We start from the raw sequence: 11,211 nt of genomic DNA on the forward strand, positions 1-11,211 counted from the left end.
CGACACGTGGCCGGATCTCATTGGTTGTATATGGTCTATTTCATGTAGTAAATATTTTCTCTTCGAAGCTTCTTCGTAGAGTTGGCTTGTTCAATTCGATTGTTTCCATTTTTTTCTGAATTCCACTGCGGTTGAGGACTTACAGCTGTCAATTGTCGGTTAACGGGTCGCCGCCGCTACTGAGCATAAATCGGACTGTATTTGCGGGTCAAACCCGATAAGGACTCGCGGGCTCCACGACTACGACACCTCAACACCCGCACATATCCGAGAGCCAAAACCGAAACCGAGGGGAGCTTGCGGCGGACGATGGAGCAGAGGCCGTCGCCGTGGAGTCGATCCCCGCAGCACCATTGGACTGGTCCAACGGACCGTAGATTTAATAAACCGGTAATTGAATTTTAAGATGAACCGGTCGATCGGGAACCAGAACCAGTGGTGAAGACCCAGTCGCTCTTGAAAACTGCCAACCGGTCGACTCAACGAGTTTTCCACCCACTCGACGATTTCTTTTTCCACAAGCAAAACCGGTGCCCCGTTCGTTGTGGGGTACGCGCACGGCGTCCCGATGGAGGCGTGGCCGCTCTTGTTCCTCTCCCTCGGCTTATCCACTTTGCTCGCCGTCCTCCTACGCCGTCTCCTCCCCGGCGGAGTATCTGATCGGGCCCTCCCTCCCGGCCCCCTGGCGGTTCCGATCATAGGAAATCTTCTCTGGCTGCGCCGCTCCCCTCGCAACATCGTCAACGTGCTCCGCCAGTCCCGCGCACGATACGGCCCCATCTTCACGCTCCGCTTCGGATCGCGCCGGGCCATCTTCGTCGCCGATCACCAAATCACCCACAAAGCCCTCGTCGAGCTCGGCGCTGCCTTCGCTGATCGCCCCGCGCCACCAATTGCCGCCCGGATTCTCACCGCCGGCCAGCTCTTCATCTCCTCCACCGCGTACGGCCCTCTCTGGCGCATACTCCGCCGCAACCTCACCGCCGAGATCCTCCACCCCGCCCGATTGAAGTCCTTCGCGGGCGGCCGCGCCTGGGTCCTCCGCGTCCTTCGTGAGCACCTCCTATCCCGGGCGGCCGCCCAAGGCGGGGTCGTCGTTGCGGCCGAGAGCTTTCAGTTCGCCGTGTTCTGCTTGCTGGTGTTCATGTGCTTCGGCGAGAAGCTTGGGGAGGAAACCGTGCGGGAGATCGCGCACACGCAGAGGAGCCTGCTGATGTACCGTAATAAACTCGCCATTCTCATCATCGCACCGAGAATCACGCAGTACCTGTTCCGGAATCGGTTGAGAACGGCCATGGCGATGGTGGAGAAGCAGAGGCAGCTGTTCTTGCCACTGATCGAAGCCCGAAGAAGTCAAAAACAGAGCAATGAAAAAGAAGAGGAGCGATTCGTGTACTCCTACGTCGACTCGCTCCTCAACCTCGAACTCCCTGATGAAGAAGGCAGGCGAAAACTCTCCGACGAGGAGATTATAGGCCTGTGCTCGGAGTTCCTGAACGGTGGCACCGATACTACGGCGACGGCGCTGGAGTGGACCATGGCCAACCTTGTGAAGCGCCGAGAGTTACAGGAAAAGCTACGGGAGGAGGTCGATAGCGTCGTTACGCAAGGGGAGGAGATCAAGGAGGAGGAGTTGCAGAGGATGGTGTACCTGAAGGCGGTGATCCTGGAGGGGCTGCGGCTCCACCCACCTGGGCACGTCGTGCTGCCGCACGCGGTGACAGAGGACGTGAGTCTCTGCGGGTACACGATCCCCAAAGGCGGGGCGTCGGTCAATTTCTTGGTGGCGGAGATGGGCCGGGACGGGCGGGTGTGGGCGGAGCCGATGGAGTTCCGGCCGGAACGGTTCCTGAAAGGCGGAGAGGGAGAGTCGGTGGACCTCACCGGAAGCAGGGAGATCCGGATGATGCCGTTCGGCGCGGGGAGGCGGATCTGCCCCGGAATGGGGATGGCGATGCTCCACCTGGAGTACTTGGTGGCGAATCTGGTGAGGGAGTTCGAGTGGAAGGCGGTCGACGGGGACGAGATCGACCTGGCGGCGGAGAAGTTCGAGTTCACCGTCGTGATGAAGGATCCGCTGCGAGCGAGGATCCTCTCCAGGAAGGAGACGGCGCAGGAAGCGTGACGTGGCTAAGGTATGCTTAATGATATTCCATTTATTTACGTCTCGTAGATCATACAATGATATTAGTTGGTATAATACCTTGTAATAATATATTTCATCAATATTCTCCATTATATTGGGTTTTAATTATCGATAATAAGGAATAGAAACACGAATTTTCACATTATGTTTATTTGACTCCTACAATGTATAAATGGAGGAATACTTTTTCTTTTTAAATGCAAAAAAGTAAATCCAGTTTGATCATTAGTATAAAATTGAAAATTTGATCATTCTCCGGCTGATCCGCGCGCTAACTAATTTCTCCATCATATTATCCACCACTATATCGAAAGCATCACGGAATCTCTCAAACCTGGCGGTCGGATCTCCATAAAGCAGCCCCGGCATGATCTGATGCACAATATACCTCCGCATCTCCTCCCTCTCCTCCGCCGGCACCCTCCTCAGCCTCTCCACCACGTCCACCTTCCCTTGCCTCACCTCCTCCTCGTCGATAAACACCGACCACCTCTGGTGGTCCTCCGGCAAATGCCACGGGTACTGGTAGTACGCCGTGAAGGGGTTAAAGAGCACCGGGATGCAGCCAGCCACCAGGCTGTCGAACACCGACTTCCTCGTCGGGCTGTCCCCCGGCGGCTGCAGGCAGAACTCTGACTCCATGAACACCCCCACCACCGCCTCTGGCTTCATGCACCCGCCGCGGTTGCAGTTGAGGAAGTGGCACTCGGGGGTGGCCGCGATGCATTGCTCGATCAGTACCGACCGGATGCTCTCCTCTGTTCTCCTTGCGGCGCCCGCGAAGCCGACGAGATTGCGCCGGGGGTAGGCAGAGAGGCGGAGCTGCCAGGCGTTAATGTCGGCGTCGTCGTGCGGGTGGAAGTGGGTGGGATGGGGCACCCCGACGTCGTTCGGCTCCCACGGTTGACGCTCGATCAGGAACTTGAAGGATTTTTGCATCTGGTCGAGCAGCAGGAAGTTGCTGCCCCAATGGCCATTGCCGTATCGCCGGAAGTCCCACGATATCTTCCCCAGCACGAATATGTGGTCGGTGCCGGAGTTCCTCCTCCACGACGGCTGCTCCTCCAACCACCTGCATTTCAAGATCCAATTTTTTGTTAAAAAAAAAAAATCATCCAAATTTGAGAAAAAATTGCATTTTTGCCGTCTACTAAAATATGATTTTTCATCAAAATTCACTAAAGCCAATGCTCTCCGCCACCGACCTGATGAGCTCGAAGCTGAGCGCGTCCTTGACGTCCGTCGAGACGTTCCTGAAGTGCCACCGGACGGCGTCCAGTCCGCCGTAGAACGGCACGTAGAAAAGCCTGGCGGCGTCGCGGTCGTGCACTCTGCACGGGTGGTTCTGGATCCGGTTGTGGAAGATGGGCTCCAGGAAGTACTGGTGGCTCCCGTACCACCGCGGCCCCAGCGCCTCCGCCCTCTCCCCCAGCGCCTCGTTCGCGAAGTACTTGCACAGGTCCGCCCACGGCAGCAAGTCGCCGCACATCGCCACCAGGTCCCGGTTGAACTTGGACGGCAAATCGTACACGTACACCCCTCGGCCGTCGCAGCTCCCCCTCTCCTCCCCTGTCACGTGCGCTCCCTTCGCCGCCAACGTGCGCAGCTGGCGCATGTAGCTTTGCACCGCCACGATCCCCCACGGCTCCTCCAACCGCTTCGACTCCTCCCGTACCACCATCTCGACCGGTTCCTGATTCCGGTCCACGCCGGGAGCCTCGATCCGGTTCACTAACTCGACCGATTGTTGCGTCCGGTCCACCTCGAGCGATTCGCTGAGGATCTTCATGCGTTCTTGGGCCGATACACGGCCTTTTGGGGCCTGTTCTAGGTCCATTATCTTCTCCGGCTCTCCGCCGGCTGCGCCGCCGGGAACAGCCGGGTTTATGGCGGAGGAAAGCTTCGGATGCTTGCCGGTGCTGAGGGATATGCAGTAGAGGTCGACCTTGTGCGAGGAGATGAAATGGAAGGAGTGGAGGAAGAGGAAGGCACACCAAATGTTGAGGCCAATCAAACAGACGATGAAGGTGGGGGCTTGGAGGCGCCGCTTGTTGTTCTCTGGCGACGACAACAGCGGCGAGCTGACCACTTGCTGCTTCGCTACCCACTGGAGAAGCTTCGGCGACGGCGGCGACGATTTGCTATCCACCGGTATCTCCATTTCGACGATGAACTAGTAGGCTGCGCTAGCTTCTGCCACTTTTATACGACGTGAAGGTGAACAGGAATCATAGTGCATGATTTGGTGTCACGTTGGTTCGTGATCCGAGATCGAGCTAACTTCAGCGAGAGAAAAGGTCAGTGAAACATGTTTCATATGTAGAGGGAGAACTGGAGAAGTCATCCTCAACTCAAGCAGTTAGCCATGCCCATGCATTTCTATATTTCAACACTAGCTAGCAGAGCATCAAAGATGGTGCACGGTGTTTAAGAATCTGAATTACAAGAGCAATTTGTCATTATGAATTTAAAACCAACCCAGTCAAACTTATCCACATGCTCCAGCTCTATTTTCCATGGAGAAAAATAAGTCTGATATGTACATTGTTAAGAAACGTAGGAAAGCAAAAGCGAGCTGCAGAAAAATAATTATTTTTTTATTGATAATTATAGTAGGTTAATAAATCTATTTATATAAATTTTTAAAATAATATATTAAAATATTCTAATAAATAAGGTTATACGTTCTTAATCTATTTATTGAATTTCGTTGTAAATATCTTCCCTAATTATATGACCAATTAAATCTTTTAAACTTGGGGAAAAAAGCTTGACAAAGAAAAGAAAAGGTTAGTATAAAGCGGAAGAGAAGAAAAGAAAAGACGGTTGCTATTGTTGGTTGGGGAAAAAAATGAAAGGTTTGATGACGTTGGTATTATTGGAAGAATAGCAAAGAGAGAAGGAAAAGAAAGGGAGAGAAATATAAAGAGAACTAGAGAAGTTACGGAAAAATAGGAAGAGGCAGAAGAAAAAGAAAAATGGGGAGCATTTGAGGAGGCGCTTGAGGCAGAAGAAAAAGAAAATCAAAATAAAGAGGACGATGTGGAGCGATTTGAAACGTTTGATTAAACAGGACAAGTGTAATCAATTCCTTGATCGATTACATAGAAAAACATTCGTGACATTTAATCGAGCACGCGGTCGATGGAAGGACTGGAGTTAAATTCAGTCGACTATAATCTAGTCGTCATTCCAGACCAAGCACCAAAAATCTAATAGCGAAAGGAATAGTAACATAGAAGAATTATAAGTGGAGAGAAAAAATATCAGAATTAAAATAAAATTAGAAAGAAAAAAAAAAGGAGAGAAGAGTATAGGAAAAAAACAGGAGGGGGAAAAAACAAAAAGAATAGTCAAAATATTTTTGGATTGAAGATGATAATGATTTACTTTAATGATTCTTCGAAGTAAAATAGTTCCTATCACGAGATTTTTTAGTTTGTCCACGCCATGTCGGATTTTTGATAGAGCGAAGTTTTTGTGTAAATATATATTCTGATATAACATGATGAGACACTCCAAAATCAAGATGTCATCCTAGGGTTCTAGGAACTAATAAACTTATATTGGAAGGGATGGAGAATAAAAATGCTCCTGATTGAGATGATTAAGTTGTAGATTGCCAAGAGAAAAGTGAAGGCTGATTTGATGATGCAGATCCTCCTAGAAAATTTGAATAAAAGTTTTAACACTTTTGAACATAATAATTATAGTTGAGGTAAATCTAGCAACATCTTCAAACTTGACCTCTATTTCATCCATTTTGATAATCATGTTACGGATGAGACTGATTGCGTCGATTAGATTGTGGAACATTATTAGATATGTGTGTCGACAACAATAGAGAAATTGACATCTTTTAAGATTGTATTTGTAAAAGTCTTTTATGAGAGGATAACATATTATGAAGTATTTCGAGTGACATTTTATCATGTGAGTCATGACACTAGAAACAAAATTAAAGTATCATATTGAGGTCCAAACATACAATAACATGCATTAGTAGATCTAGTTCAAAGACTCAATATTTAATTGTAGTTATATTGTCAGTGATAGTCTTGATTGAAAGTACATAGTCGCTAGGCATTTCCTCATTGCTCATATTATAATTGTAGACAAGATGGACAACTTGTGCTTCAAAATGAGATGCAAAAGATTGATAAAAACTTCTCAACTTGAATAGAGGTGTTGAGTATAGACTCAATGATTGATGAGACTTTTACTAAATCAAATAACTTTAAGATGGATTATCTTTTTTTTAGAGGTCATCGTGTCCAAGTAAATCATGAACACAAAGTAAAGGAAGAAATTATATTTTCCAAAGCAATTAGTTATCATTGTTAAGTTTGATAGGTAAAAAGGAATTGTATTCATAGGTAAAGAAGTATTTTGTGACGAAAGTATTTCCTCACTATTTGAAGAAGATATTTCAGACAGAGATCCTTGCGGTTGGAGATGGATACGTGCAGCTAAAAGAAGTTGGCTTCTTGTTAGAAAAATCAGAAGTAAGAAGCTACTGCTGGTGGAACAGGAGAAAAATTGCTTGCAATCTACTAAAACGGGAATTGAAGAAAAGCTACGTAGCTGGTACGAAGAAAAGGGCAGCATTTTTGTGGAGAGAAAGTTACTGCTGTGGATGCTGCAAAGAAAAGAAAAGTTTTTGAAATCCGACTGCTGCGAAGAAAGGAAACTATTGTTGTTCTTTGTTGTCGAAACACAAAGACAAAGAGACTCTGTTTATATGCTGTTGTTGATAGCCAGAACTGGAATTGTACAGGAGGAATTAAGAAGAACGAAAAGAAAGGTTGTTTGGTGCTACTGGAAGAAGGCAACGGAGGGATCTATTGTTGGTCCTCGTCATTGGAAGAAGAAGAAGAAGAAGGAAAATAAAGAATTATTGCTCTTGAGGGAGCTGCTGGACAAGAGGAATAAGAAGGTTGCTGATGTCGTCCTGGTCCTTCAGATATTTCATCAGTATTCTCCATTATATTGTTTTTTTTTTATTATGGATATTAAGGAATAGAAACACAAGAATTTTCACATAAATCATTGTTTATGCGACTCTTATTCCTACATTGAAATGAATGGAGGAATACATATGAAAACATTTAGTAAAAAAAAAAACATGATCAAAACGAGTGAATCCCTTCTAGTTTGTCCATTAGGGAAGTCAACTCATTAGTATAAAATTGAAAATTTGATCATTCGCCGGCTGATTCGCTAACTAATTTCTCCATCATATTATCCACCACTATATCGAAAGCATCACGGAATCTCTCAAACCTGGCGGTCGGATCTCCATAAAGCAGCCCCGGCATGATCTGATGCACAATATACCTCCTCATCTCCTCCCTCTCCTCCGCCGGCACCCTCCTCAGCCTCTCCACCACGTCCACCTTCCCTTGCCTCACCTCCTCCTCGTCGATAAACACCGACCACCTCTGGTGGTCCTCCGGCAGGTGCCACGGGTACTGGTAGTACGCCGTGAAGGGGTTAAAGATCACCGGGATGCAGCCCGCCACCAGGCTGTCGAACACCGACTTCCTCGTCGGGCTGTCCCCCGGCGGCTGCAGGCAGAACTCTGACTCCATGAACACCCCCACCACCGCCTCTGGCTTCATGCACCCGCCGCGGTTGCAGTTGAGGAAGTGGCACTCGGGGGCGGCCGCGATGCATTGCTGGATCAGTGCCGACCGGATGCTCGCCTCTGTTTCTTCCCTCGCGGCGCCCGCGAAACCGACGAGGTTGCGGCGGCGGGAGCCAGAGAGGCGGAGCTGCCAGGCGGTGATGTCGGCGTCGTCGTGGGGGTGGAAGTGGGTGGGGTGGGGCACCCCGACGTCGTTTGGCTCCCACGGTTGACGCTCGATCATGAACTTGAAGGATTTTTGCATCTGGTCGAGCAGCAGGAAGTTGCTGCCCCAATGGCCGTCGTCGTATCGCCGGAAGTCCCACGATATCTTCCCCAGCACGAATATGTGGTCGGAGCCGGAGTTCCTCCTCCACGACGGTTGCTCCTCCAACCACCTGTGTTTCAAGATCCAATTTTTAATAAAAATCATCCAAATTATCCATCGTTCTTTAGAATATTCTAGTTCACAAATCCCAAAGGTTCCTTAGACCCAAATCTTCACTAGAATTCACCCCCTAAATTAAATCATCAAATATTTGAGCCAAACCCAACGAACCTAGCTTCGATCATACAACATCGGATAAACTAAAACTTATGCGGACGTGGATCTAAACTATATCACATGCAAAAACTTGTATATGAGTTGAGCTTAGACGGGTCGAAATGAGATTTTTCATCAAAATTCACTAAAGCCAATGCATTTCGCCACCGACCTGATGAGCTCAACGCCGAGCGCGTCCTTGACTTCCGTCGACACGTTCCTGAAGTGCCACCGGACGACGTCCAGCCCGCCGTAGAACGGCACGTAGAAGAGCCTGGCGGCGTCGCGGTCGTGCACTCTGCACGGGTGGTTCTGGATCCGGTTGTGGAAGATGGGCTCCAGGAAGTACTGGTGGCTCCCGTACCACCGCGGCCCCAGAGCCTCCGCCCGCTCCCCCAGCGCCTCGTTCGCGAAGTACTTGCACAGGTCCGCCCACGGCAGCAAGTCGCCGCACATCGCCACCAGGTCCCGGTTGAACTTGGACGGCAAATCGTACACGTACACCCCTCGGCCGTCGCAGTTGCGCCCTCTCCCCTGTCACGTGCGCTCCTTTCGCCGCCAACGTGCGCAGCTGGCGCATGTAGCTTTGCACCGCCACGATCCCCCACTGCTCCTCCATCCGATTCGACTCCTCCCGTACCACCATCGCGACCGGTTCCTGATTCCGGTCCATGCCAGGCGCCTCGATCCGGTTCGCTAACTCGGCCGATTCCTGCGTCCGGTCCACCTCGGGTGATTCGCTGAGGATCTTCATGTATTCATGGGCCGATTCCAGGCCTTTTGGGGCCTGTTCTAGGTCCGTTAACTTCTCCTGCACGAGCCACTTCTGTTCCGGCTCTCCGCCAGCTGCGGCGCCGGGAACCGCCGGGTTTATGGCGGTGGAAAGCTTCAGATTCTTGCCGGTGCTGAGGGATATGCAGTAGAGGTCGACCTTGTGCGAGGAGATGCACAAATGGAAGGAGTGGACGAAAAGGAAGGCGCACCAAATGTTGAGGCCAATCAAACAGACGATGAAGGTGGGGACTTGGAGGCGCCGCTTGTTGTTCTCCGGCGACGACAACAGCGGCGAGCTGACCACTTGCTGCTTCGCTACCCGTCGGAGAAGCTTCGGCGACGCCGGCGACGACTTGCTATCCACCGGAATCTCCATTTCGATGATGAACTGGTCCGCTCGCGCTTCTGCCACTTTTATACGACGTGCAGGTGAACACAAATAAGGGTGCATGACTTGGTATCACGTCGGTTTGTATTACAGTTGTCGAAGACACGTTTGAGGCATTTTTGGCACTTAATAACTGTTTAACTAAGATGGAAATGAAATTAAAGAAAAAATGAAGGGAGTTAACTTTCTTCCATATGTCAACCATCTTATTTGTTTTGTTAAAATATGATAATGTTAATTTGGATTCAGTGGTTGTTAACGTTTCCTTTCCTTTCTTATTTTACAATTTTCATTTTTTTTTAATTTCTTCTTTCCATAATATTAAATAATTAATTTCCAAGTAAAGAAGGTTTTCAGTAGGAGAAGAATTTAAAAATGAAGGAATTTGCTTACCAAACCTTCCATAAATATATTTGTAAGTCAAATTTTAAAATTGTTGCATAAGAGTTGAAGTGAGCGGAGTTGAAATACTTATGGCAAGAAAGCCTCGTAGAAGAGGTTCCAAGTCGATTAGGCTAAAGTGTTGATGTTTGATCGATAATCGTAAGATCGACTGTGTGAGATTACTAGGATGACAAATTTTATTTTTTGCTACCGAGGGCACCATAGAAACAAAAGATGAATTTACTACAATACACTGCAGGTTTAGATTGTGAAGTAAAGTTTTTTTTTATTAATGAAGTCCTTTAAAAGATCAATGCCTTTCAACATGAAGATTAATGAAAAGAAAAACTGATGCTTCCATTGCTTTCGGACATGAAGATTAATGAAAAGAAAAAGTGATGCTTTAGTGTACAAGTCAAAACGAAGGTCCAAATGGCAAATCATCTTGACCGAAATGTGCATGCAAGGCCACATTGTTACCAACACCCTCACCAACTGGTGGTTGGCAGTAGTGGCTAATCACTATGGCTCCTTATTAAAGAAGAAAAAGAATTCACTAATACTTTTGGTTGTAAGCTGAGTTATATTTAAGGGATATCTCAATTCATATAATGTTTCTTTTGAGCTAATAGTGTAAATGAAAAAGAATCTCAGGTTTCACATTCAATATGGTAGAGAAATATCTTATGGTAAAAAACAAAGAATGATGATAAAAATCACAAAATTCAATTATTCCTCAAAGAAATATCTTATGGTAAAAAACAAAGAATGATGATAAAAATCACAAAGTTCAATTATTCCTCAAAGTTAATCTTCTTGTTACACAGAATAAAATGGAATCCACTTACTATGTCACCCTTAAACAAGAAAAGAAAGGCGAGTGAAAAGGCCCAGATAATTAGAGTTCCCCTTCCAGTGATGCCTCACCATTTATTATGGAATCACTTTAGAATCAAACTATCCTTTGTCATAACCTTGCACTTCTACTTTTTTCTTTATCCGAAATTCAACCTACCCGCGATTCAACAGGTACTCCACGTTGTCTTTCAAGGCCTTCCAATTAGTTAGCAATGTGTTTTTTAGAAAAAAACGAGTAGGATAATTAAACCAGTCCTATCTTAATTATGCAGCATGTTGGTTATGTCTAAGACTACAAAGATACTTATGGGGACTACATGATAAACTTCTCTGAAGATAATAGCTTGTGATCTTGTTGAGCCTCACATTTATGAGCAAACAAATTCAATAGGCTCATTTTACAAGAATTGAGCAATAAATACTCGTGTGAGGCGTAGCACATCATTTGGGTAAAATAACATATATAAATCATCCCTTTATAATACCCTCAA

General features: G+C 47.3%; 3 protein-coding genes across 3 annotated transcripts; 1 reads left to right on the forward strand and 2 right to left on the reverse strand.

Moving 5' to 3' along the window:
• The first annotated feature begins 499 nt into the window (after positions 1–499).
• Positions 500–2,291, forward strand: LOC141811973 (cytochrome P450 89A2-like). The gene has a single exon (XM_074700053.1). The coding sequence runs from the start codon at positions 569–571 to the stop codon at positions 2,123–2,125; it is 1,557 nt and encodes a 518-aa protein (XP_074556154.1). The 5' UTR covers positions 500–568; the 3' UTR covers positions 2,126–2,291.
• Positions 2,292–2,371: 80 nt separating this feature from the next.
• Positions 2,372–4,307, reverse strand: LOC141811526 (xyloglucan-specific galacturonosyltransferase 1-like). The gene is made up of 2 exons (XM_074699551.1): positions 3,352–4,307; positions 2,372–3,218 (listed from the first exon to the last, which is right to left on the reverse strand). The coding sequence occupies exons 1-2, from the start codon at positions 4,305–4,307 to the stop codon at positions 2,372–2,374; spliced, it is 1,803 nt and encodes a 600-aa protein (XP_074555652.1).
• A 3,040-nt stretch (positions 4,308–7,347) lies between these two features.
• Positions 7,348–9,466, reverse strand: LOC141811527 (xyloglucan-specific galacturonosyltransferase 1-like). Its single transcript, XM_074699552.1, has 3 exons — positions 8,909–9,466; positions 8,489–8,850; positions 7,348–8,170 (listed from the first exon to the last, which is right to left on the reverse strand). The coding sequence occupies exons 1-3, from the start codon at positions 9,464–9,466 to the stop codon at positions 7,348–7,350; spliced, it is 1,743 nt and encodes a 580-aa protein (XP_074555653.1).
• Positions 9,467–11,211: the final 1,745 nt, after the last annotated feature.

Source organism: Curcuma longa, chromosome 17, assembly GCF_044706935.1.
Source record: "Curcuma longa cultivar G26 ecotype Majalengka, Jawa Barat chromosome 17, ITB_CL_G26_1.1, whole genome shotgun sequence".
Lineage (NCBI taxonomy): Eukaryota > Viridiplantae > Streptophyta > Magnoliopsida > Zingiberales > Zingiberaceae > Curcuma > Curcuma longa.

Bases quoted from the DNA above. Each gene is read 5' to 3' on its own strand.
- LOC141811973 (XM_074700053.1), top strand. From the start codon at position 569: ATGGAGGCGTGGCCGCTCTTGTTCCTCTCCCTCGGCTTATCCACTTTG.
- LOC141811526 (XM_074699551.1), bottom strand. From the start codon at position 4,307: ATGGAGATACCGGTGGATAGCAAATCGTCGCCGCCGTCGCCGAAGCTT. The intron at 3,219-3,351 runs GTCGGTGGCGGA...CTTGAAATGCAG, and splicing joins CTCAGCTTCGAGCTCATCAG to GTGGTTGGAGGAGCAGCCGT.
- LOC141811527 (XM_074699552.1), bottom strand. From the start codon at position 9,466: ATGGAGATTCCGGTGGATAGCAAGTCGTCGCCGGCGTCGCCGAAGCTT. The intron at 8,851-8,908 runs GTGCAAAGCTAC...CGCACGTGACAG, and splicing joins AGCAGTGGGGGATCGTGGCG to GGGAGAGGGCGCAACTGCGA. The intron at 8,171-8,488 runs GTCGGTGGCGAA...CTTGAAACACAG, and splicing joins CTCGGCGTTGAGCTCATCAG to GTGGTTGGAGGAGCAACCGT.